The sequence below is a fragment of the Dermacentor variabilis genome, chromosome 5 (assembly GCF_050947875.1).
Source record: "Dermacentor variabilis isolate Ectoservices chromosome 5, ASM5094787v1, whole genome shotgun sequence".
NCBI lineage: Eukaryota > Metazoa > Arthropoda > Arachnida > Ixodida > Ixodidae > Dermacentor > Dermacentor variabilis.
In genome coordinates this window covers 152,241,849-152,267,484 of record NC_134572.1, presented here as the reverse complement: position 1 = coordinate 152,267,484, position 25,636 = coordinate 152,241,849, and the positions used below count along the sequence as shown (strand labels likewise).

Sequence of the window (25,636 nt, the reverse complement as noted above, 5' to 3'; positions counted from 1 at the left end):
GGCCGCGGATTTTCCGCTTTGCGGAAAATACGCGGCCGCTTGGCCGGATCGCGCCTGGACCGATTTTTTCCGCGCGGACAAGTTGGCCGCTTTGGCCGCAGCCAATCAGAGCCCGGCACTGAGGAAGCGCTGGTGAACGAATGTAAACGAATGTCTTTCTCTGGGCTTTTCGCTTATGTTCTTGAAAGGCGTAAACACGGCAAGTTGGGCCAGTTGGTTGGGATTCATAGTAAGGTTTGTGACAGCGCAACACAAGACAAGGACAAAAGAAGGTATAAAACGACGACACGGCGCCGTGTCGTCGCTTTATACTTCTTTTTTTTTTTTGGCCCTTGTCTTGTGTTGTCGCTTTTCAATATTTGTAACAGCGCTACACAAGGGGCGAGTAAAATGCCAACGATCTCGTCTTCGTCTGAGCTCATCATTTTGCAGAAGTAGATAGCGGACGGGAGCGCGCCAACCCACGACGAAAAAAATATCGAAAGTGCGCGTACAAACCCAAAGTGCCGCGAGATGGCGGCACGTCCCTGACATTGCTAAAGAAATTGCGAGATGCCCCGCCTTCCGTAGGACGCGGGACGCCAGGCAAGCTTGTCCGGTCTGAACAGGCGTACGCGCTCACCGCCTCACCGCGTTGAAAATCCGCTTGGCCGCTTGTCCGCTCCGCCTTCGGTGTGAACGTGCCTTAAGTGTGTTCAGAAGTGCTACGCTTTGACGCAAGGTGTGTTTGTGTTTTCTTTTTTCGGCGTTCTGCACTGTCTTTCTTCAACGACGCTGAAGCAGCGACAAACGCGTGCACAACAACAAAAACGTTTTTTAGACTGCAGCTCTTAGGCGCCCGTTCCTACGGCGAGCGTTGGCGTTGTCCCTCGTAACCGAGCGAACGAACACAGCGATGGATGAAAGCGAACGCGGAGCGTGGCGGGAGATGAAAGACAGCGATAGCGAAGAGAACGCGAGGAGGAAAGCAGAGGAGGAGGGTGCAGCGGAACCACGAGGCGGAAAGCGGAAGGGGAAGACGTGGCGAAAGCGTGAGAAGAAATGAGTAGCGCCGCGCAAGATGCGCTTTGCGGGCCCGATCGCTATGAGATGGCGCCAGAGTAGCGCGCGTCGCCCACGCGTCACCCAGGCGCCACTTCTCGCGATCTCGCGATTAGCGAGGCAGTTGCGCCACACATTGCTCTGTTTGCAACGTGCCGCACGACACAGATTGTCCACGCCAGCCAATATATCGCGAAATGAGTACCCCTATGCAGCTGCGATCAAATTTCGCATTAGGGAGTATCGTAATCGTCGGTGATTTCTTTTCTCTCCAACTCTTCATAAAAGCAGCTACCAACCTCTCGTGATCCTGGATATATTATGAGCGAAGGCGACCGGCCAATGGCAAGGAACACCTACGAATGAGAAGCGTTGCGAATTCGGCCGCTTGTCTTTTGTAAGTATTTGTCAATGGTCGGCTGTCTTTCTTGGTTGTAATATTATCCTAAGAATAATAATGTGAACACGGGTCTAGTGTGGTTCGTAGTCACGGAAAGGTTCTCACGACAAAGAATGTTCGCAGAAGAAGATAACGGGCATTCGTGCTCTTGGATATGCGATTAGTGAAGGCGACCGGCCAATGGAAATAATCACTTACGAATGAAAATATTTCTGAATTCGGCGCAATTCGTCTTTTTTTCCCTGTTGACGAATTATTCGGCGCCTGGATGGGGTATCACCACTACGCCGTTTGTTCTTGCCGTCCCCCTCCTTTCCCTCCCGCCCCTTCTCATTGTCTTAGGAAGGCTTGCCGCAGGTCGAGCCAATCTGCGACGGCCTTCGCGTACTTCCGCCTTTTGCCTTTGCCGCTGAGCTTCGGTGAACGGAGTCCCCTTTGTGCCCTCTAGCGCGTTATCGCTGAGTGTGCGCCGCCTCTTGCAACTCGGGAAATGTATGCGCGCATTGTATTTTCACTGCTTTGCAAAGCACCGCAGCGGCTCTTGGACAGAAAAAAGGACGTCATCTGCCGAGGTTCTCGCCTCCGTCTTCTAGATTAGAACGTCCCTCCACCTAACTAACACTCCACCTAGACTAGAGCGAACTGGTGGCAGCGTCGTCGAATTCGGCAGAAGTGGAGACTGCGCTTCGCTGATACTCCGTGTCACTTATTTATTTGTTTATTTATTTAGTACATACTGCAGACATTTCGGTCCAAGCAGAGGGGCAATAGAATTCATGCAAAAGAAAACAAATTACGAACAAGCACATACAGATTTATACAATTTTTAGTCACACTGTGTCTGTAAACTGCCGTTCCACTCTGATATTGTTCTGGGAAGAAAAGAAAATTTAAGCGTATCAATTCGAGCATAATAGGGTGTTAGTGAGTGCGGATGATGCTGTCTCGTGTGCCGTGTTATTGCAGGCGTTATGTAAGTCGACGGTTTCATTTCAAGCCTGTTGTTGAGAAGAAGGGAAAGGAATTCAAGCCTTAGCAGCTTTCGGCGTGATTCAAGAGTGGGTATGGAATTTTCTGTCATAATTTTAGAGGGAGAGTCCAGTCTTGTGAATTTATGAAATATAAACCTAACTGCCTTTCTTTGTATTTTTTTTCAAGACGCGCGATGCTTGAGTGAGTGTAAGAATCCCATGATATATATATGCATACTCTAAACTTTGGTGTAGTAATGTAAAATAACCCAGTAGTTTCACATTAGGAGGGGTATTTTTTCAGTTTGTGTCTTAGGATACAGAGTTTGCGGAAAGCAGGAGAACAAATATCATTAATGTGCATGTTCCAATGTGGAAGTCAAGGTAACACCGAAGTACTTGTAATTGTTAGTCTCACACAGAGCTGAAGAACCTAGCGTATAAGAAAAGGTTAGTGTTCTTTCTTTTTTGCGAGTAATACGAAGAAGTACGGATTTATCAACACTAATAAACATACCCCATTCATTACACCACTTCAATATGTTATTGAAATTCTTTTCGATATCAGTCTGATTATTCTGACAAGTTATATCATTGTACAATATACAATCATCGGCAAACAGTCTAATTTGCACAACAGGAGTTATGGTTTTAACGAGGTCATTTATATGCATTAGAAGCAGTAAAGGCCCCAAGACACTACCTTGGGGCACCCCTGATGTGACTGGAAGAGTGGCTGAGCTATGTTCGCAAATTGTAACGTACTGAGTGCGTTTTCTCACGTAAGCAATAATCCAGTTTATGAAAATGTCAGGTATGCCAATAATTCTAACTGTGAAGATTAAGTTGTCGTGCGGAACCTTATCGAAGGCTTTTCTGAAATCTAAAAATATTGCATCTATTTGGCCATTACTGTCTAAAGATAAAGCAAACGAATGAATCCCCGAAACTCTTCTGTTCCTTTAACATCTGGAGTCTCCCACGCAGCGTACTCGGTCCTTTATTTTCTTAATTTTTATTAATGATCTACCCAAATGTGTCTCGTCTCGAATTCGATTATTCGCAGATGATTGTGTTATATATCGTAATATTAGTAATGACGCTGACCGACTTTCCTTGCAAACTGATCTTGATTCGGTGACCGATTGCTGCTCCTCGTGGTTAATGTCTTTAAATGCGTCTAAAACCAAACTAATGTCATTCACCAACCATTCCACTCGACTTCCTACCACCTACTTTCTCAATTATGCTAGAGTAGAACTTGCGCCAACTTACAAGTATCTTGGCCTTCATCTTCAGCCTGACTTAACTTGGCATTACCATATTAACACCGTCTTAGCATTAGCTAACCCAGCACTCGGTCTTCTTAAGCGTAACCTAAAGCACGCACTTTCACACGTAAAAAAAAAAAAACTTCCTTATACCACGCTGATCCGCCCAAAAATTGAATGTGCTTCTGCCATATGGGATCCCGATCAAGTATACATAATCAACAACATTGAATCTCTGCAAACCCGTGCTGTTCGCTTCATCTTTTCCGATTATTCACGCTTCACCAGCGTCACATCGTTAAAACAACTTGCCGAGTTGGAATCGCTATCACGTCGACGCCAGTTTGCTCGCCTAACCTTATTTCATAAACTTTATCACCATTCCACGCGTCACGATTACTTCTTTTCACCACCCCCTGCAGTTTTCCCGCGCCGTGACCACGCTAGCAAAGTAAAACGCATAATGTGCCGCTCATCGCTCTACGCAAAATCATTTATTCCACGCGCAATAATAGAATGGAATAACCTACCATCACGCGTAGCTACTCAAGTTAACTTACCATCTTTCCAAACCTTGTTGCGAGAAAACAGTTAGTGGTAGCAGATTAGTTATTACTTATTGTTATATGTACATATTAACATAATATGTAAAATGTTCTTGTGTTTTCATGACTAAGTTCATACACCCCTTGTTCAAATCTATTTATTTTATGTTCCTTGTGTGTATGTTTATTTCATGTAGTTTCATTTCTTGTGTATATTTCATGTTTGTGCCCCCCCCCCCCCCCATGTGATACCCTCGCGTGAGGGCCCTTAGGGGTAATGTAAATAAATAAATAAATAAATAAATAAATAAATAAATAAATAAATAAATACCAATTGCGTTCCAGTCGAATAACCATTTCTGAAGCCATTCTGAAACTCCGTGAGCACATTGTTTTCAGCCAAGACTTCTTTTATATAGTTTGCCACGATGTGCTCGAAGAGCTTGCAGCATTGTGATGTCAGAGAAATGGCACGATAATTTTGTAATCTTAATCGATCCCCTTTTTTAAATATTGCTTCATGAGAAACGTAGCATTCTCTTCAGTCGATGGGTGGCGCTGCGCCCAACACGGTGGACGGGGTCACGGAGATAGGAGGCGGACACAGGGATAAGAGGCGAAGGAGGTGGGGCGTGTAATCTGCCTTTTATAAAGGGGCCTTGCGACACCCCTGTTCGTCCCCCTTTTACCGAGTTCCAGCCCCGCGTGATGCGTCGCGCTTCTTATCGCAGTGTTTCGTACTATCGTATTACTACGACCGTATCTCGTAGCGATTCTTTCTCATTTTGCATTCGCTGTGGCCCTTGCTGAGCTGGTCGCATAAAAACGTTTCATCGCTACGCTGTCAAAAAAAAAAAAAAGAAAGAGAAACACGCTCTTTGAGATTTATGTTGTTGAGAAACGATAAGTCCTGCAATCGGGCGTACACTTCTGATATTTCACACCCCGCGCTCGCTAGTTTCCCATCTGGAAGGCCGTGCCGCGCTGATACGAACCTGAATGTACACGCTCAGTAAAATTACACCCTCGAAGGTCGATTGGACGTGTAAACACCATTCTTGCACCCTTACTTTCTCTGCAAAATTTCGGAAATGGGCGCCTTCGTTGGAAGAACACTCTTAGTGCCCCCTTTCATTAATTTCAGGGTGCTCAAAGAATGTCTTGTGCGAACCAAACACCTTGCAGAAGTTAGGCATGCTGTGTAACTTCAAAGTATAAAGCAAGCAGAAATACACAAGTGCCCATTTCCAGGCTGTTTGCACCAAGTCACTGTTCAAACACGTCATATCGTTACAGTAGGTTAGCCAGCCTGCTACCGCATGTACTACATGGCGTCCCAATTGGTGAAGTGGAAAGAAATACCTTCTTTTTTTAAAAAATCTCCTACCGTGGTTTTTCCTTTTAACACTGCCTTCGTTTAAGTTGCTTTAGGTAGGTTTTGTTTTATAGATCAGCTGCCATTCGTCAAGGATTAACTGAACGTCAGCCAATCGTAGTTCCTAAGGTGCATGGTTCTTTTCTGACGTAGCATCGCGACCGGCGCAGCGTTATGCGTAGGGAGTGATGGACTCTTTTATGCAGGATAGGCTGGAATAAACACTCGAAGGTGCTTGTGGCTCTTTATACTGCCAATAAGAACACATAATTTACTATGGGGATAGTTTGTGGATCGTAAATTGGAAAGACACCAACTTTACGCCCTTCTCGCCTTCCTGCCTTCCAGATCTTACTGATAGGTTTGCTTAAATTGATTCACTTTGTAGCTGATTTATAGGTAAACTGAAACCCTGAAGAGCGTGGCGTGAGCCGATTATATATACTAAAGAGGCTACTGCATTCTTAAAGTGGTGTATGCCCGGTGATTGTGTTGGCAGAGTTTGTCGAGAGGTAACACGGGCTGGCAAACTGTAGGTCCTCAACTCACATACAGGCTGAGGTGCTTGTTTACTTCATTTTCTTATAAACGTCTCGGAAAAGACTTTGGGATTACTTCGGTGGACGTCGGGAATATTGAGATAGTGATATATTAAAACATACCGCTGTAAAAGTGAAGCGTAGTGTGCATTTAGGGGGAAAATCACATTGGGAGAAAGAGTACAATTAAAAAAGACATCGTTTCTAGTGGGTGTATTATTTCGCTCAAACGCCCTTTTCGATGGGTGTAAGGGGTGAGTCATAGGCACCAAAAGAGGCCCTTAAGGGTGCACTTTTCCTGAGTGTGTACCAAGGGCCGAATTCACAAAGCTCGTCGTGCGTAAGTATTCGTTTCCACTGGCATGCTGCCTTCGTTAATAGTGGGTCCAACGACAGGATTGACTAGAATTTATGTGAACAATTCTAGCGCAAAGTGCATTATGTGGATACGGGCTCAAAAGGAAAGAGAAGCTTAAAGGATATGCACGCGAGTTAGATAACAATTACGCTTGGGGGACAATGATAAGCCCGAAAGTGTGCAATTTTTGCTTTGAATGAACCGCTGGCATCCGCCACTGCGCGCAAACGGATGCTATGAGAGGAGTATTTTGAAGAGCCACTGGTTGATCGTGGCGAGAGACACCAGCTAAGACGAAGCGCGATTGCTCATCACTACAGCCATGTATTGCGCTGCTGCAATTACTAAAGGAGGAGGGATAGGGGAGAAACAGTCGTGTCGGCGGTGGCTTGGCTGCTATAGCGCCGAGCACGAAGACGCGGGTTCGATCCGCTCCGGTCGCATTTATATCGGGCGGAGTGAAGTCATGCTCACGTACTCTGTATCGGGTACACGATAAACAACCACAGGTTGGTCCATGCTTATGGGTAAGAACAGCTGCAAGGGTTTCTATGGTATAGAAGTCGCATTAACGTGAATAAAGGGCTTCAAAAAGGCCGACCAACGTTTCGCTAGGGGGACCTAGCTTTGTCAAAGGTAGGTCCACCTATTGAAGCGTTGACGAATATTTCCTGACGCACTTTACTCCCGTTTACTTAGCTTCTATGCCATGGTGTGATACTCCAGCTCTAGGACCCCTTCTTGGATTTGGATCTACTGAGGTAGCGAGTAATAAGAAACCGACAACGTTTAAGCCATCGTATGTATATACTGCATAAGGGGTCTGCCTTTGACGCTACACTTGTGTGTCTTTTACCTACGCTGCTCTATAACTTGTCCGCGTCGTGTGGCTGACGCGGGAAATAAAAATGGCCGTACGTCTAGAAGTGGGAGCAGCGTTGTCGGCGTGTTTACAGAGCAGGTCATCGCTCCTCTGACGCGCGGGTCTATCGCACTCACGAGATACGTTCGGGACACACAAACGGACCACTCTGCGGGCGAGATAAATGGCGCGCGAGAAACGGCACTTTGTTGCGCCAAAGGCGCCCCCCTTGTCCGGCTCGCTTTCCTCAGCCATACTGGCAGACGGCGCTCTGCGATGGCCCGTCGATAATGCCTCGAGATCGACACGACAAGTCGCTGCTAGTGCGCCCCGCGGCGCGGCGCGCATATATATATATATATATTTGAACTGGCTGGCGGGAGAGACGTGCCGAAAAACAAAAAAAGAAGAGGGAGAGAGGCTCATCAATTAAAGCTGGAGAAGTCCGCCTCGCGCCACGCCTAGCATATGCCGTTCTGGGTGAATGCGATGGCTCTGAAATGACACGCACGGGGCGTACAAGAGGTTTGTTCCCAGACACACAAAGCGCACAACGCAGAACATTTGCAGGAAATTACCTTACTTTATCCAAGAAAATTGGTGGCGCAGTTTTGGGAAAAGAAGTTGCTCGTAGGTACCTTCGACTTCACTGGCCCGAAGTCACAGAATTTATCTGATAATTAAAGTCTATCGTTGAGACCAGTGTCTCACAGAAATGTTAGAGATCATGTCTTCGTATCGTGGACGCGGCAATACCATGGTCCACGCCAAGCACTTACCGCAGCTCAAGGTGCTATTCCTGAAAAACTACATTCAGCGGACAGCCCAAATACATTTGAGAAGCCGATCATATACATAGGGCCTCGTGGAGCGGTAAGGTCGTGGAACCTTGCCGAGTGGTTTGACGAAACGCGGGGACGTGGCCCTCACGACACATCATTTCAGGGTAACGCCAGGGTTCTCCCACGCAACATAACGCCCAGGTCAAAAACTTGGAGGGATTGTCGTTGTCGAAGTGTAGATTCATGCGAATCATAAACGGGGCATTTCAGATTTTTGTGGGCGTGAAGAAGGCGCCGTGGCCAGATGCCGACTTTAGTTCCCGTGTGACACATATTTGTGACCATACAGATACACGACGCCGGTATACGGTCGGGTCACGTGTGCCTTTAAGAACGCGCTCTCTAAGGATAAGCTTACTGCATACCGTACGCGTGTTGTGAGCGTACACTGTGTGTCTTGCACGCTTTGTAAATAGCACGCTCTGTCATTGCATAATTACATATAATTTTCCTCTTCCGTTTCCTGTCTCTCACCTTTTCCGTGACGCCAGTGCGCAACAACTGCCTAAGTGACGTGCTGCTTGTCCATCTTCCCCTTCGTGATAATGAAACAAAAAAAAATGTTTACCTTTGTTTTGTGGGTGACACAACACAGCGCGACAATCGCCACTTATCGCAACGAGAAAACAAAAAGCCTGTCTCCAGATTTTTGGTTTTCTTTCCGGGGAGGGGGGGGGTAGTCGATTGAATGCTTAAACAACGAAATTAAAAAAAAAGTTGTTTTGTACGTAACGCTTCAATGTGGTGCGGTATAGATAGTATATTGGCGTGAGGGTGGGATGCTTTTATGAATTTAGGTCGTTTCGAAGTCCTGGCAAGCCTTTTTTTTTTTTTCAGCCACCTCTGCTTGAGATTAGGCAAAGAGACGGCGATTGTTTGCCACGTGTGACACATCGCGCTTGTGAGCCTACTATCTGGGGCGCCCTTCGTGCGAACACCCCGTTTTGTGCACTTTCCTTCTCCTATCGAAGGCTGTTGTGACACTAAGCGTCGTTCACCGTATAGTAACTGTGTTATGTAAGCGAAGGCCGCTTACTCCTTGGAACTCGCTTATCGCGCCGGCTTGCGTAGCACACGTGTTAGCGTCGAGTGGTCGCATGTTGCGGTGAACGATGTGCGTTCAAAGGTGTCCCTCGTGCGGAACCTCGGCACTCGCCGTATATAGGTTATTGTTTAAGCAGTTTGGCCCAACGCCTAGCTCGGCTGATAAAACCGTTCCCGGAAACAAGTTTCCTCGAAGTTGGGGGTGCGCGTCCCTGCACGTGTGGTTTCGCAAATGCCGCGACCACGTGCGCAAGGTCTCCGCGCTGTTGTGGCGGCCGAGCCCTCCACTTCAGTGCCTGTGGGGGTTTAACGGTGGCGTGGAGACCACGCATAGTGAAACGCACGCGATGATTACGAAGAAGTCGCGTCCTGCCGTTCTTCTTACTATTTTTTTTTTTAATGTAAAGGTGTTAATCTGAAATTCACCTCCTTCACTACTAAGGCATCTCCAGGCTTGAGAGTGGCGTCTGACACCGGCTAAAACGCCGAGAACCAGTGTGGCTATGCTAATCCAATTAGGAAGACCCACTAAGCTTCAACAGACACTGCCTCAGCAGAACAGGAATTGACCTCCCTGGTCCAGTATCGATTGCATTACTACAAAGTTCCTGAAAAGTACTAAAATGTATTCATCACTTGCCTTAACTAAAATACTTCAGCAATCATTGGAAAACGGTGAACTACCGGCCGATTGAAAGATAGGTAAGGTGGTTCCTGTACATAAATCTGGTAATAAACACTCGCCTTTTAACTACCGGCCCATATCTATATATTACCAGCATCCCATGCAAAATCTTAGAGCACATACTCTTTTCACATATTGTCACTTTCCTTGAATCAAACTCGTTTTTTCATCCTTCTCAGCACGGTTTTAGGAAGTCCTATTCATGCGAAACACAGCTACTCTTATTCACGCACGAACTTCACGCAATTTTAGACTGCCGCTCTATCGCCGACTGCATCTTTCTAGATTTCGCGAAGGCATTTGATAAGGTTTCCCATCATCTTCTGTTACTAAAGCTTCGCATGGTAGGATTAGACACTAACATTCTAAAATGGCTTGAAGTGTTCCTTACCCATCGTCAGCAATTTGTTTCCGTCAACAATGTTAATTCCACCGTTCACCCTGTTCTTTCCGGTGTGCCCGAAGGCACCGTCTTGGGGCCCCTGCTTTTTCTTATATTTATCAAAGAGTTACCCAGTAACCTTTCTTCTTCTGTGCATCTTTTCGCCGATGACTGCGTCTTTTTCGGCAAATAACAAATGATAGTGATAAGCACATCATTCAGTCTGACCTTAACGCTATCTCAACATGGTGCAAAACATGGAATATGACTTTAAATGCTGAAAAGTGCAAGCTTATATGCGCATCTCTCGTGTTAATAATGAATTGCCAGTATATACTCTTAATGGTGTGTTACTTGATCCTGTTACAAGATACAAATACCTCGGAATTCATATTACGTCTAACCTTAGCTGGCATGCGCACATTGAGCACATCACTAACAAAGCTAATCGCAAGCTTGGATATCTGAAACGCAACTTTCACGCAGCCTCAACTAACATCAAACTTCTACTCTATACCACACTCGTACGTTCACAACTGGAATATGCTTCATCAATCTGGGACCCTGGTGTTAAGAGTTTGATCGACCTACTGGAGATGGTACAACACAAATCAGCGCGGTTTATTCTTTCTGACTTTCGGCGTACATCAAGCGTAACCACTATGAAGACTACCCTGGGCCTAACTTCACTTGCATCACGACGCAAAATTGCACGCCTGTGCCTTTTTCACAAAATATTTCATCATGAGTCTATTGACTACGAGTTACTTCTTCGCCCTTCATATGTTTCACAGCGCACAGATCACATACATAAGGTAGGCATTTCTACATGCAAAACTAAAACATTCTCGGATTCTTTTATTCCTCGCACGTCATATGACTGGAACCACCTTCCTTCCTCAATTGCCACAATTCCTGACCCTGTATTGTTTCGGACTGCTGTTACCGCTTCTATTGAATGATATATTGTGTTGATCACTTATTCTAACTTATCTATGTCTTGGTAATTGTTCTCTGCTGTTGCTTGTATGTTCAGTGTTATGTATTACCCACTCCCCTCTGTAATGCTTTGCCCTGAGGGTAAAATAAATAAATAAAATAAATAAATAAATAAATAAGTATTCGGTCACTACTTCCCGCATGATTCCTACAATTAACCCATGGTCCTCAGTCCCCAGCAGTTACGGAGCACCTCACCAAGGCCGCAGTCAGACCTGTAACGCAGCAGAGGGTGCTAAGAATCTCAAGACCCGGAGAGGCCGCCAATGGAAACTGACCCTGGCAAAAACCCGAACTGTTTCGAGTGATGCTAACTTAGCAGGACTCTTTGAAGATCAGGCATTGTTTGAGATATCATTGGCCTTAGTGAGGTTAGAACTCGTGAGGCTTATATAATGCTGACTAACGGCAACGCCCTCTGCTATAGAGGGCTCCCAGATAGAAAGTTATACGGGGTAGGATTGCTTATAAGGACATAACGGGCAACATTGACGAATTCTACTGCATTAATGAGAGGGTAGCAGTAGTCGTAATAAAACTTAGTAAGAGGTATAGATTAAAGGTGGTACAAGCCTACGCTCCAACATCCAGTCATCATGATGATTAAGTAGTTCAGTTTTATAATGGTGTTGAATTAGCGATGAGAAAAGTGCAAACTCAGTATACTGTAGCAATGGTCGACTTCAAGGCAAAAGTGAGGGAAAAGCAGGCTGGTGAACAAGCAATTGGCAACTGCGGCGTCGGTTCTATAAACACTACAGGAGAGGTGTTGGAAGAAATCGCGGAAGGAAATAAGCTACGAATAATGAAGACCTTCTTTAGAAAGCGTAGCAAAAAAAAAGTGGACCTGGCTGAAGAAAGGAATGAAATAGATTTCATACTTTATGCCGATCCCAGCATAGTGAAAGATGTTGAAGTGTTAGGTAGAGTGCAGTGACCATAGCTTGGTGAGCACTAGGATTCACCTCGATTTGAAGAGAGAAAGAGCAAAATTGGTCAAGAAGAAATAGGGGGGATGCAAATGAGAGAAAGGCAGGGAGGTTAACCAGACTTAAAACCTCCGGTTTGCTACCCTGCACTAGGGGAAGGGAAAAGGGAAGTAAAGACGGAAAGAAGAGCGTGACAAAAATAAAAGCGTGAGAAAAAAAATATGAAAAGGGATGAAATGGGGTCCTTATAGTCTTTCTAATGGGCCACTGTCACGTAGAAAAGTCAACAAAGCCTTGACCGACTTTTGCTGCGACGACAGTTCACGTCGGCATTCCAAAACTGACTGTTCTGAAAGTGGCCTGTCGTCAAGGCGTGCCAACGTGGTCGCTAGTGACAACCGGTGCGCGCTGTATTGAGGACAGTGGCAGAGCACGTGTTCGATGGTCTCCTCGCCGCCGCAGTGTCTGCAAGCCGCGCTGTCGTCCATACCGACTCGGAAGGCGAAGGATCTTGTGTAGGCGACACCAAGCCACAGTCGGCAAAGTACTGCTGTTTCTAGTCGAGAGAGTCCAGATGGGGGTCGAAGTCGAAGGGATGGGTCCAGTCGGTGTAGACGTGTATGCTGTAAGCTTGGTGTGTTCCATAAAGTTTTGATGGATTCATGTGCAAGCACACGAATTTTCGTTGCAGCGTCTGTTCTTGAGAATGGAATGGAGTCTTGCAAGCCCTCCTCATGTGCAGATCGTGCTGCTGCGTCGGCAAGTTCATTGCCCATTATGCCACAGTGGCTTGGAATCCACTGCAACGTGATGTCGTGTCCTTGCTCGACGAGGTGGTGAAGCAGCAGTCTGATTTCTAGAACTAGTTGTTCGTGGGGTCCTCGGCGTAAGGCAGAAACCAAACAATGAAGTGCAGCCTTGGAGTCAGTGAACACGCTCCATTTCTTGGGTAGTTCTTCAGAAATTACACGAAGTGCGCAACGAATAGCAGCAAGCTCCGCGGCAGTCGATGTAGTCTGGTGAGAGAGTCGAATCTTGATGGTGGAAGGTTTTGCAGGAAAGATCACCGATCCTGCAGACCCATTCACCGTGGTTGAAGCGTCAGTATACAGATGATGATGATCGTTGTACGTCTCGTACAGCAAGAGCAGTGAAAGCTGCTTGAGTGCTGGAGACGAGAGTTGGGCTTTTGTTCGTATGCCTGGTACGACAAGTCGAACCTTTGCTTGAGCCAAGCACCATGGTGGAAATGGAACTTTCGCTGGAGCTGTATAACCTGATGGAAGGTACGCACGATAGGGCAGGACAGTTTCACAAAAGGAAGCACGTGGTCGATCCTCTGGCAGTGAGCCTAGATGATGGGCAGGGGCTCGAGCAAGGTGTCTTACGTGTGCTCTGAGTGCTTCCATGACTCTATGGGTCTTGGCTGGGAAATCGTGTGCAATCGCAATGGTTTCAGCCGTTGACGAACACCGCGGCAAGCCAAGACACACTCTTAGCGCCTGGGCCTGGACGCTTTCGAGTGTACGGATATTACTTCTGCAGGTGTTGGTCAGCACAGGCAAGCTGTATCGCAAATACCCAAGAAAGAGCGTCCTGTACAGTTGCATCATTGCATGTACTGAAGTACCCCAGACATTTCCTCCGAGAAACTTAAACACATTAGAGATATCCGTCAGGCGCTTCTTTAGGTAGGCCACATGAGGACTCCAGCAGAGGTCGCGATCAATGATTACTCCTAAGAATCGGTGCGTCCTGACATAAGGAATGTTTTGACCGTCGATAGAGACATCGTATGATCTCATTGGCTTCCGGCTAAACGCGACCAATGCGCATTTTTCTGGCGAGATCCTGAGGCCTTGTTCATTTAAGTAGGCCGATGTTGACGTGGCAGCTTTTTGAAGCCTGGCGCGTACTTGCGGCCGTGTCACACCAGATGCCCACACGCAGATGTCATCGGCATACATTGAAATTTTAACTGTGTTCGGAAGTCGTTCCACGAGACCAATGAGTACAAGGTTGAAAAGCGTTGGACTCAAGACACCACCTTGTGGAACTCCATGGTGCGTATAATATTCCGAGGTTGGGCCAGCTTCAGTGTTAAGAAATAGAGACCGCCTATGTAAATAACTGCGAGTCCAACGATATAATGGACCGCCTAGGCCCACCGATTCCAATGCTTCAAGTATGGCGTCATGAAGAACGTTGTCGTAGGCTCCCTTTATATCTAAGAACATTGCGACAGATAATCTCTTACACGTCTTTTGGTGTTGAACATAGGTTACCAGATCGATAACGTTGTCGATAGAGCATCGGTGACGTCGAAAACCAGCCATGGCGTCCGGGTAGATTTCGTAATGTTCAAGATACCACTCAAGTCTGGCGAGGATCATTCGCTCCATTACCTTCCCAACGCAACTTGCCAGCGCAATCGGTCGGTATGAAGTAATCTCTAAGGGAGACTTGCCAGGCTTAAGAAGCGGTACCAGGCGGCTGAGCTTCCAATCTTGAGGAACTTTGCCCTCTTGCCAGGACTCGTTATAGATATGAAGGAGTGCACTTCGTGCCCGTTCACCAAGGTGACATAGCATGCGGTAAGATATGTCATCCGGACCAGGCGACGACGACCGATTACAGAGGGCGAGCGCCGCGTCAAGCTCTTGCGTCGTGAAAGGCAGATCCATGCGTGAATCGCGTGAATCTGGAATACGGTTCAATGTAAGCGAACCTGTGCGAGTTGGCTGGCCCGCAATCATAGCACAGAAGTCTTCCGCGACATCAATGTCTTGTCGGCGCTGGAATAGTGCTAGGGCCTTAAACGGGAAACGCTGTTCCGGAACAGAACGTAGACCTCGCACAGTTCTCCATATTTGAGATAGCGGTTTGCGGGGATCTAGCGACGCACAAAATTTCGACCAACGCTGAGCCTCAAGTTTATCCATGCGCCGTTGTATCTTCTTTTGCATTCGCCTGGCTGTTCTGAGATCCTGAATTGACTTAGTGCGTCGATATCTCCTTTCGGCACGACGGCGAATCGCACGAAGCCGCTCCAATTCCAGGTCGAATTCAGAATACCTTGGAGAACACGTAAGTGTGCGCGTGGCCGTCTGTGCCGTTTTCTTAATAGCTTGTTGAAGTCCACAAGAGAGGCCTTTGGGACAAGCGTCCTCAATCTGGGATTTAAAGACAGACCAATCTATTCTTCGTATCGTGGTGAACGTATACGTGTTAGACATTCCCTTGATCTTGAGGTAGGTGGGGATGTGGTCACTTCCGTGCGTTTCAATGTCCAAAAACCACTTAACATGTGTGGCGAGGCGGTGGGAGACGAAAGTCAAATCGAGGCAGCTGCTGTATGTTACTCCCCGCAGAAATGTTGGACTCGCGTCATTCAGCAGGTAGAGACCATTGTTGGAAGCTAATGAAGCTAGTCGTCTTCCCGTCGCGTTAACCTTTGAGCTTCCCCAAATGGTATGGTGAGCGTTGAAATCCACAGTGATAATCCATGGACCAGGTTGTGTTTTCAAGATGTCTTCTAGTCTTTTGGTGTCAAATCGACTTGATGGAGACAGATACACCCCCAAGAGGGCAAAGGTGACTTTCCTATTTTTAACAGTCATGCACACATACTGATTGTCGTCATGATGTTGCACCGGTTGGACGACGTAAGTGAGTTCACGGCGAATGAACACGACCACCTTGCTACTTTTGATGTCGCTCGATGAGAATATTGTCTCGTAGCCGGATAGTCTCATTGGATGGGATAATCTTGGTTCACAGATGACAATGATTGGAAAGCGGTTAGTGAGAACAAATTGACGAAAATCGGCGATGCGAGATCTTAGACCTCTCGCGTTCCACTGAAGGATCGACGCTTCTCTGACCTCCTTACGAAATGACTTGTGATTGTCAGTCATGGCTTCACTCAAGGCTTGCTAGGACGGGGCTCAGCGCGTCGAGCACTTGTAGTCCACTACGAGCAGATGGAGTGTCAATGCTTGTCAACATGGCCCTGATGACATTCACAATGGATCGCAGCACCGGGATCATTTGGCAGTCGACTGTTGAAGCCTCACCGACAGAAGCGGGCTTCGGTGGGAGGATCAAGCGTGGAGGCTCCTTAGAAGACTGAGAGATTGCAAGCGCCGGCCACTCCTCCACGGGGGCAGCAGTTCCCCTCTGAGGCCTCCTTGTGCTCTCGGGCGTTCCATATGAAGATGATGACGTTGGCGCAAGCGGCGCACGAGCGCCACCCTGTCTTGAGCGTTTCCGTCGATGACGACGTCGACGCCGGATCTTTTCTGAGGCTTCTCTATGGGTTGAGTTATCCCTCACCATTTGCTTCAGAACTTCGAACTCTTTTTTGATTCTTGGGCATTCTTTAGACGTCGCTTCATGGGTGCCTTCACAGGTGCCACACCTTAAGTTTGTGGCACGGCAGACATCTACCGTGTGTGACTCCGCGCACCGGGGGCATATTGGGGAGTTTGTGCAGGCGCCCTTAACATGTCCGATCTTAAAGCACTTGTGGCATTGAAGCGGCTTTGGGATAAACCGTCGTACGACATGTCGGAAGTGACCGACCTTTACGTGCGAAGGGATGGAATCCCCCTTGAACACAATCTTCACACAACGGCTGTTGCCAAGTCGGCATACGTGCGTGATGACCATTCCTTCGTATGCCGGTTTGATCAGAATTGGCAGATCCGAGTTCGAAATAGCCAAGTCAACATCGTAGATCACACCTGCAGTGCACGCCCCATCCATAGGTATGACCGATCGTACTTTTATGTTGCCCAAATCTGTTATCTGTCGTAGCGTCTCCAGCGTGGTTCCACGGGTTGTGTCGACAGCTAGAACATTCTTTCGTGTGTTCAGCCGGACTTCCTTGATTTCGTTTGGCGCCTTTCCCTCAAGAAAAACAGAGAGAGCTTGCCTGTTCAATACTCGAAGGTTGACAGAAGAATCCACTGGCATGAAGAGGATGGTGTGCGGCCAGCGTTCACTACCTGCCTGCATGGTTGACGTACTCGCTGGTGACGACGCCTTGATAAGCCTCCTTTTAGCCCTTCGGCTCCTCACCGACACGAAGCTGTCATCAGATGAGTCCTCACCTGTGATTGAGTAGACCTCTGTGTCTTCGCTGGTGCTGGACCAGGTGCCTCGTTTCCTTGAGGAACTTGTTAATGTAGTGATCTTGTCAGACGGGCCGGCAATAGGCTCTGCATCCATGGCCACAGGAGTAGGAGTCTCTCTTGAGTGGTCACTGGTGGTTGACCAGGTGCCTTGACTCATAGAAAAGATTGCCGTTGCAGACTTCTGGCAGCACGGGCCTGCGGAACGTTCCGCGTCCATCGCCTCAAGCCAGGTCGCGGAAAATGCCCCAGAGACTGATGAAAATTTGACGAAAACTGGCTAGCTGGGACAGATGCGTTCTAGCACTGAGTAACTTCGTCTTCCCAAGAAGAAATAGGTCAACCTAGGGGCAGTAAGGGTAAAAGCAGAGCATTTCACGCTGTTACTTGCAAACAAATATGCAGCCTTAGGACAGAGAGATGAAGATGACATAGAGGTAATGAATGAAACCTTAACTAGGCTGGCTTCAGAGGCAGCAAGTGAAGTGGGAGGCAAGGCACCAAGGACACCAGTAGGCAATAGTCAAGCTCAGCTACGCAGCGACGAGAGGATCACCCCCCCTCCCCCCGAGAGCGTCCCGCACGTGCCTCGTGCTCAGCATTTAAGATGTCGCCATACACAGAAGCGTATGAGGCGGGACTCCTCCCAACTCGGTGCCCGCATTATTGGTTGGCGAGCCAAGTATGAAATTTCGTGACCGTCGCTGCATCTGATGCTGCTATTTTGCCGAACAGCCCATACTTAAGAAAGAAATAACCAACCCTTCCCCTACTGGAAAAGGGGGGGGGGGGTATGTGAAGCTTGTTCTGCGTGCACTTGACCTTCGTCACGCTAAGTAATTCACGGGTAAAGGTGTTTGGATTGCTTTGAGCTCGCGGTCTATCAGCTACGTATCTTCTCGCTGCTGTCGGATTACCTGGGCTCGGGCGGCTCTAACGCCAGGATCGGCACGCCGACGGCGAGCACTTTCACGGGCGAGTTCTCGCCGCCGCTCGTCGAAGGCTACCAGTTCCTCGGGGGACGCACAACGCGTGGCCATCCCATCCGTTTCCCGAGAATGAACTGAACGGAAACGAAACCCTTTCCTGCCCTTTCTCTCCCCGAAGGGAGCGAAACGGCTCTGATTGGTTGCGCGCTCCTATGCAGCTGGAATCCTTGCTGATGACTCACACTCCGGCGCCGGCTCAGCGTTCAACTCATCAAACCGCACTGTCTCGGAGCTCTCGCAGCTGATCTGCTCTGGGAGCAACTGGGCTTTTTGTTTTCGTGACCATATCGTCACCGAAACTTGTGAGCCCAGTACAAGCTTCGCTTGAATATAATAATCACGTACCCGACGGTGGGATCGAACGTTTGTCCCCCAGCACAGCAGCTCGATGCTCTGACCGTTAGCCGAAAACATTCTTCAACGCGACGCTTTCCTTGCCTCTTTCGGCGACATTTACCCGCCGCCGCTGCCACTGTTTCGCTCGTCGCGTTTGGAGGTGGTTGTGAGCGCCCAGCAGGATTGCGGCAGAAAAGATAGGCGGTGTCCCTTCTTTGGGAGAAGCGTGGCCACAATGCCCTCGATAGCTGCCTGGGACTCGCCACAATGCCCTCTCCCCGCAATAGCATTGCAAGAGATCCAACGCTTGCCTTTGTGCTCGCGCCTAATAATCCGGAGTGGGAGTGGAGAGAGGAGGCAGATAATAATGGGCAGAACCGGATGCCCTCCGATGCACTTGCGAAACTAGTGAGCAACTATTTCACCATTTCTCTCTTGGCATCTCGCCTACACGGGCGCGTGATTCCCACTGATTCCCACCCACCGATTCAGATCATCTGTTTCGCCCGCCCTCCATGCTACGGATCATGCCGCACTGATCAACGATCAACAAAGTTGCTGTCCTATCGAGCATCACGAATGTCAACATCAACTATTTGACGCCAAGAACTGCGGACGACTGCAACCGCCTTCCCGCCGCCATGGTCGCCCTCTCTGACGTCACTGAACTCAAAGAAGCTGTCACCAGTTACCTCCCCTCCTCTCTGTAATATCTTCGGCCCCTAAGATTACGAAAACTAATTGTCAATTAATTAATTAATATGAATCAAAAAGCATGCGCCCTGCTCTAATATAAAAGAAGGCCTACTGCTAACATTTGAGCACTAAGTGGGTATATGGAAATTCAAGGTACAGTACTGTACGTTTCTGCTGTTTCTGAACAATAAACATCGTGTAAATTCGTCCTGCGCAGTACTGACCACGGCGTGCAGAAGCGTCGAGACGACACTGTACAAGCGGCCGTCCAGCAAATCAACACTTCTGTGTCCGACGCGATATCTTAGCTGATATGGCGTTGCTCGAGGTCGCGAGTTTAGTCGCTACCGTGGTGGCCTCATTTCGACGGAGTCAAAACGCAAAAAAAAAGTCGTTTGTGCATTTAGATTCAGGAGTACGTCACTGAATACCAGGTAGACAAAATTAATTCGAAGTGCCTGACAATCAGATTGCGGCTCTGGCACGTGAAGCGCCTTAATTTAATTTGGCACTTCTGCCATGACGCTACGCCGCCGTGTGAGGCAGTGACAGTGCTAACTTACTCGCAGGCCACGAACAAATGGCCCACGACAACGCGCCTCGAGCGAGCACGTCTCGATGTGTGTTCTGTGTGTACAGCGTGGGCAAACAAGAGTGGGCCACGCAAGGAGAAGATCGCCGCTGCATCCCTCTCGTATATTGCACCAAGCACCCAACAACTTGCACATCGTAGTGATTGTCATCACCGCCAAATCGACATCAGTTGACGCAAAACAGTACGGAATGCTGCGCTTGCACCGATTCCTGCAGGGCGTGCGATAAGCTTAGCTGCTATTTTCGTCATTATATTATTATACTCGCGGACAACTTTCTGTGGCATTAAAGGGAAAGCTACGGAGGCAAAGCGTGCACAAGAGAGAGCGCTTCTGAAAAAGAGTCCCGCGTTTTCGTCCACGTTAGTTTAACTTGGGGGAGAGAAAACAAAACATCTTATTAGCAATAGTTAGATAACGTAAAACACACACACCACTGAGCCTAAAAGTTTACTTATTTTGCGGCCTTTCCCTTCCGCGTGTGGGTAAACGCGAAACCGTCGCACGTGGAAGCTGCGTCGATTCCGCGTCTGTTCCGAGCAACCGAAAGCACTGTCATACGCTGGCGGACTACTTGGCGCAGGCACGCGCCCGTAGCTTTCCCCTCATTGCCGCAGAAAGTTGCCCGCGAGCATAGTGCCACAATCGCACGTGCCAACGCCACGCATCGCGTATAGCACGGGTACGGTTGAGCAGTTGCTCACACGCCAATGTCGTTTAGGCCGCAGAATGAAGCGGGACAAATATATATAGCGTTCGTTTAACCCGCTACGCGAAAGCTTCGCTTCACGTAGATTCCGAGCCGTGCTTTGTATCTGAATACCTTTTTTTTTTTTTTTGTACGTGCGAAGCCAACTGTTCTTTTTTTTTTTTTTTGAGCGCTCACTAAATCAGACCTGTTTTCGTCACTGCGAGCGAATTTCGGACACATCGCGCGTGTGAATTGTTTTCCTCCAACGAGGAACTCCCAGCAAGTGCGAGTCGCATGCTCGGGTTGATTGTATGTACGTCCCTGCCCTCTGTACCTACCGTCCCTGTCCCCGCCCGTCGGTCTCCGCTATCGATTGAATGATTTAGTGTGGTTTTCGGACAGTTCGGTCCGGCGGGGCCTTTTATTTGCTCCAGAGTGTTGGAAAGGTGACGAAGCCTCAAATGACGAAAATTCAAAGTCGTAAAAAACGACATTTTGGATCGCTCCCGTGGCCGCCATTTCCCGTACGGCGTTCCGATGCACCTGCTTGGTGCACGGGGACTCCCTCCGGGTGGGGACATATAGCGTTGGTGTATCTGGGGTCATCCTGAAAAACAATTCCAAATGGGTACGCCTTGCAATCTCAGCGGCTAGAATTCGTGAATTAACATACTTGCCGTAAACAAACTAAATAAATAGTTCATTAGCACATTTTGTTAATTATTTCAACATGTGTTTCTATTTCTCGTACATGTAATGTCCGGCTACTCGTGTGCTACTGCTCAAGGACTAGAATTATGCCATCTGTCAGAGGCGATATGTAAGAATTCTGTAAAGCATGAAAAAAGAAAGGTCACGCCGCATAGGTTAACTCATATTCATCTTTACTGTCTATTTAAGCCGCTGTTCGAGGTAGTTGGATTCTGCGCCTGAATATATTCCGCGCGAGCTGCCACGGAGGCTCTGAGTGGGCACAGCGTTCTGTCGTCAAGCACGATGTAGGAGGCTCGATTCCCTTACGCGGCGGCCTCATTCCGATCAGTGCAGAAAAAAAAAAAGAAAGAAAACCGCTCGCGCGAATTGAGTTAGGTTCGCATTAATGAAGCTCAAGCGGTCAAAATCAATTCGGAGCCCTTCGCGGAGCAGATCAATCACGAAAAGGGATATTTCGCTGCAAAGCGGCGCAGCTTCCACCGCACTGCTCTGTTTTTTTACGAAACGCAGTGCAGGCCTTCAGCCGAAGTTCTAAGGAAAACAGGCAGCTAGCGGACGGCGAATGCCTTTATATATGTGAAGAAGATGCCCCCCTTTTTTATCGGCTTGTCATATTCACGGCGTCGGCGCAGTGACTATGACACGATTCCAGGACGGCGATTCCACGACAGATTCCAAACCTCGCACGCTGCGCGGTTTGGAAGTCACGTGGGTCGCGCACGCGCGCTGGATGCACGATAGCGAGCGGCATCGTTGAACCACGTGCCACCGTCGGAGGAACGAGAAACGGTGGAGGAGGAAACCCTGGCGACAAATTGGAAAGCGCTTCTGTTTGAGTTTCGTTTCTTTGTCTTCACACTCGTTGGACCCCCTACGTCAACCTGCGTTTTTACTCTGGTGCCCTGCCGTGCTGTAGAGCTGTGCAGCGTTAGCCAAGCTGTTCAACGAAAAAGAAATAAAACAAATGACGGTGAAAGATACAATTATAAGGCCCAAGATGTTTGGTCGCCAGAGGCCTGACCACCGACCACAGTAAGTCTCAATATTGTATCTTACACGCTGTCTTTTAATGCGAAAGCATTAGATGGCTCATGACGTCGAAAACCCGGGGTAGTTGTCGGCGTTGGCATGACCACACGATGGTACAAAAAGGCTACGAACCCTCGACGTTTGGTGGAAGTCTAACCCACGACCTTTGTCTTAGTTAACGCGAATTAAAGGACATTTAATTAACACAGTAATTAAGAGAGTCGAACCCACAACCTTTGGTGGGAGTCGAACTCTCGACCTTTTTCGGAAGTCTGACTCTTGATCTTTGGTGTTAAGAGGAAGTTAATTAAGGCACCGATAATTAGGATAGGGTCAATTAGGAGCTTCGAACCTACGACATTTGGTGGGAGTCTAAAGCATGACATTTGGTGTTAATTAGGGCTGATATACTTAAGTCACACTTAATTAAGGCAGAGCTAATTAAGGCACTGATACCAACGAACTTTGGTAATTAAGTCGAAGGTAAATTAAGACGACTGAGAGAGCATAGCCATCGCGTGTGGTCGCAATGCTTTCGCATTCATCCACGTAAGCCTTTTAGAAATGTCGCTTGAATTTTTTAATCAGATTTTCGTTGAATCGTTGGAGAGCTTGCTAACTTAAGCTCTGACACACGGTATATGTGATGGAGACTTGTATGCTCTCCAGCGCGTGCGACAACAATATGCACGCCAGTCGCGTTTGGTCGGCTGACACACAGACATGAATAGATTATTTCTATACTCACAAACACACACACGCACACACATGCGCTCACATGCGCGCCTTCACGCAAACAGACGGACAGCAAGACAGGCGGACAAAGACTGACAAGCCGACAGACGGACAGGCAGGCAGTGTTCATGTCCCAGATAGACAGCTGCGCTGGTCGAAAGGCCGTACTGGGGGACGGAGATGGCTTTAGCCACCTGGGGATGTTAAATCGGTGAGGACGCAGTATGGAAGGGGTTTCCAGGGTTAATTTTCACTCCTCATGGTTTGTCTACCTGTGTAGATCTAAATTCACTGGCGGTTCTGTATTTGTCGCGCATCGCCAATGCTAAGAACGTGGAAATCCAACCCATGACGTTGTGAACGCTCGAGCCACCGATGGGAGTTATGTTTTGCTCGTGAAAGTTAATAAAAAGTAATTAAGTAAAAGGTAGTTAATTGTGGGTGTCTTAGTCACACTATATACATTTATTCATCGCTTCTATTCCTTGAAATTAAAGCGACAGTGCGAAGCGTGCTTCCAGGGAGGTAATTCAGAACTGCACTGTTCGCTGCGGAGTCGGTTCGTACAGTGACGTTTGCCGCAACTCATTCTGTGCTCGCCGCGCCCCGTCTGCAGTGTTTTCTTCTGCACGAGGCGCCGTGCCAACCGGGAAGTGCAAGACCACGTGTCGTTAAGTTCGGCGCCCGGTCGCACAGGGAAGAAATACAAACAAAGAACAGAAGATGAAGTAGAGATATAGCCCTGGTTCCACGCTGGCACAGCTTGGCAAAGGGGGTGGGGAAGAGGCGGCAGGGTCTCGGTTGGGGTAGGGGGTAACGTACACCGAAGAGAAGGCCGTTCGTTTGATAACTACGGCCGACGAGCGGCCCAGTCAGCGGCGGCATCCCGATAGCGGCCCGCGGCTTCTTCCCGTTACGCGGAACCGCTCTGCGATTGCGCGCCTCGCAGAGCGGCCGTATACCGCGCCCACCGGCGTGCTGCTCGAACGTGGCCGAATCGGGGCCGCCGCACCGTGCATTTTTCGATCGGCGATACGAGGGAGGGGACGGCCTCGTGCTTCGCCGCCGTGACAGGATGCTCGAGGACCTGCGACGACGCAAGCACGCCCACGTGATGTCGGCGTCGCAGCCGCACTGGGGTCGCGACCCGGCGCCCAAACGCCGCTGCGTCCCGCGCTCCGCGGATTGTCGGCCGCCGCCGCCGCTGGTGGCCGCGTCGTCGCCTTGGACCCCGGAGCGCTGCAGTGCCACGGGGGGTCCGCCTCCGCTGCTGCCGAGAGCCGCTTTCCGTGCACGTACGTATACTGCGAATAGCGCATTACAGTACGCTGCCGACACCACGTGCACGAAGTGAGAGATAGAGAGAGACACGGGGAGAAGGCGCAAGGGGAGAGGGTGTAGATAGAGGGAAAGGGGAGAGGTGCGCGCTTGGTGAGCGCTCGCGCTACAGGGGGTCGTCGACGGAGCCGGTTCCGACGGATCTAGAGTGGAGGTGACGAAATGGCCGAGTTAAGAACGCGCAGTGGAGCCCTCTCGCTGGGCCTTCGCTGCGCTGCATATGGACGCCAGTCGAGCGTCTGTTGGCAGCCGCCGCCATCTTGGAAATGCGGAAGCGCGAACTTTGGGACGTTGTTTTCTGCGCTGTGAAATGGAGTTAGCGAGTCTGTGAAATTATCCTATACTTGTGACGATATTGTGAATTTTGATGAGGGGCAGAGAACAAGAACCTTCTTTCTTCGTTATTTTTACTCAATATGGCTGAGAAAAAGCAGTTATTAAAAAAAAGGCATTTCTGCATGGCATTTAGCGCACGATAGACATAGGCAGTTTAGGCAGACGTAGACGATTGTTGAAAGTTAGCGCTCGTCCTGTGTTGCTGCTTGTCCCTGTGTCATTCTTGCGCTGTGTATCCCAGTTTGTATAGACGTAGACGAAGCGCGCACTTGCAACAATCGTTGTCAGCATCACACACACACACACACGTGTGTGTGTGCGCGCAAGACAAACAATGGCTTGCGCAGGCGCGTTTCTACAATTTCGCAAATCATGACATGAAGCTTCAAACATACGCAAGTGACAAATAATGAAAAACCGAATTAAGAAAAATAAATGCGAAGTTGCAAGAATATACAGATTAGCCTGTACTGCCTTATCTGCTGAGTCGCTATTTACGTGTGGTTAAAGAAATTCAATTACTTTTTCTTTAAGGAAGGTCAGTAGATGGTGAACTAGCGCACTCGACCCCCAAGAGTATCGATCTTCGCCCCTTCTGCGATCTCGCTTGTCGTTTGTCTAACGTGCATCTACGTTAGAGAAAGTATCGATGCTTACGGTGAATTGAGGTTTGTGAACACCACATAAATATCTGTAGAAGGGTTTCTTGAGCTGCTGTCCTCTTATTTGGGGGCCACGTTTTCTAAATGGGGTGGACAACGTCTTTCGTTAAAAAGGAGGGGTGGGGGGGAAGCGATTGAT

At 48.5% G+C, this 25,636-nt stretch overlaps 1 protein-coding gene across 3 annotated transcripts in view; it reads left to right on the top strand.

Moving 5' to 3' along the window:
• The window catches only part of BEAF-32 (Boundary element-associated factor of 32kD), a 70,131-nt gene that overhangs the window by 32,111 nt on the left and 12,384 nt on the right, over positions 1–25,636 (top strand). Inside the window, exon 1 of one of the 3 annotated variants that reach the window (XM_075693645.1) lies at positions 24,027–24,456. The exons of the other annotated variants lie outside the window; for them this stretch is intronic. Within the exon in view, the coding sequence (XP_075549760.1) occupies positions 24,237–24,456 (220 nt within the window). The 5' untranslated portion in view covers positions 24,027–24,236. Of the gene's footprint in view, positions 1–24,026; positions 24,457–25,636 lie in introns of those variants that run through there. 3 annotated transcript variants of the gene reach the window in all.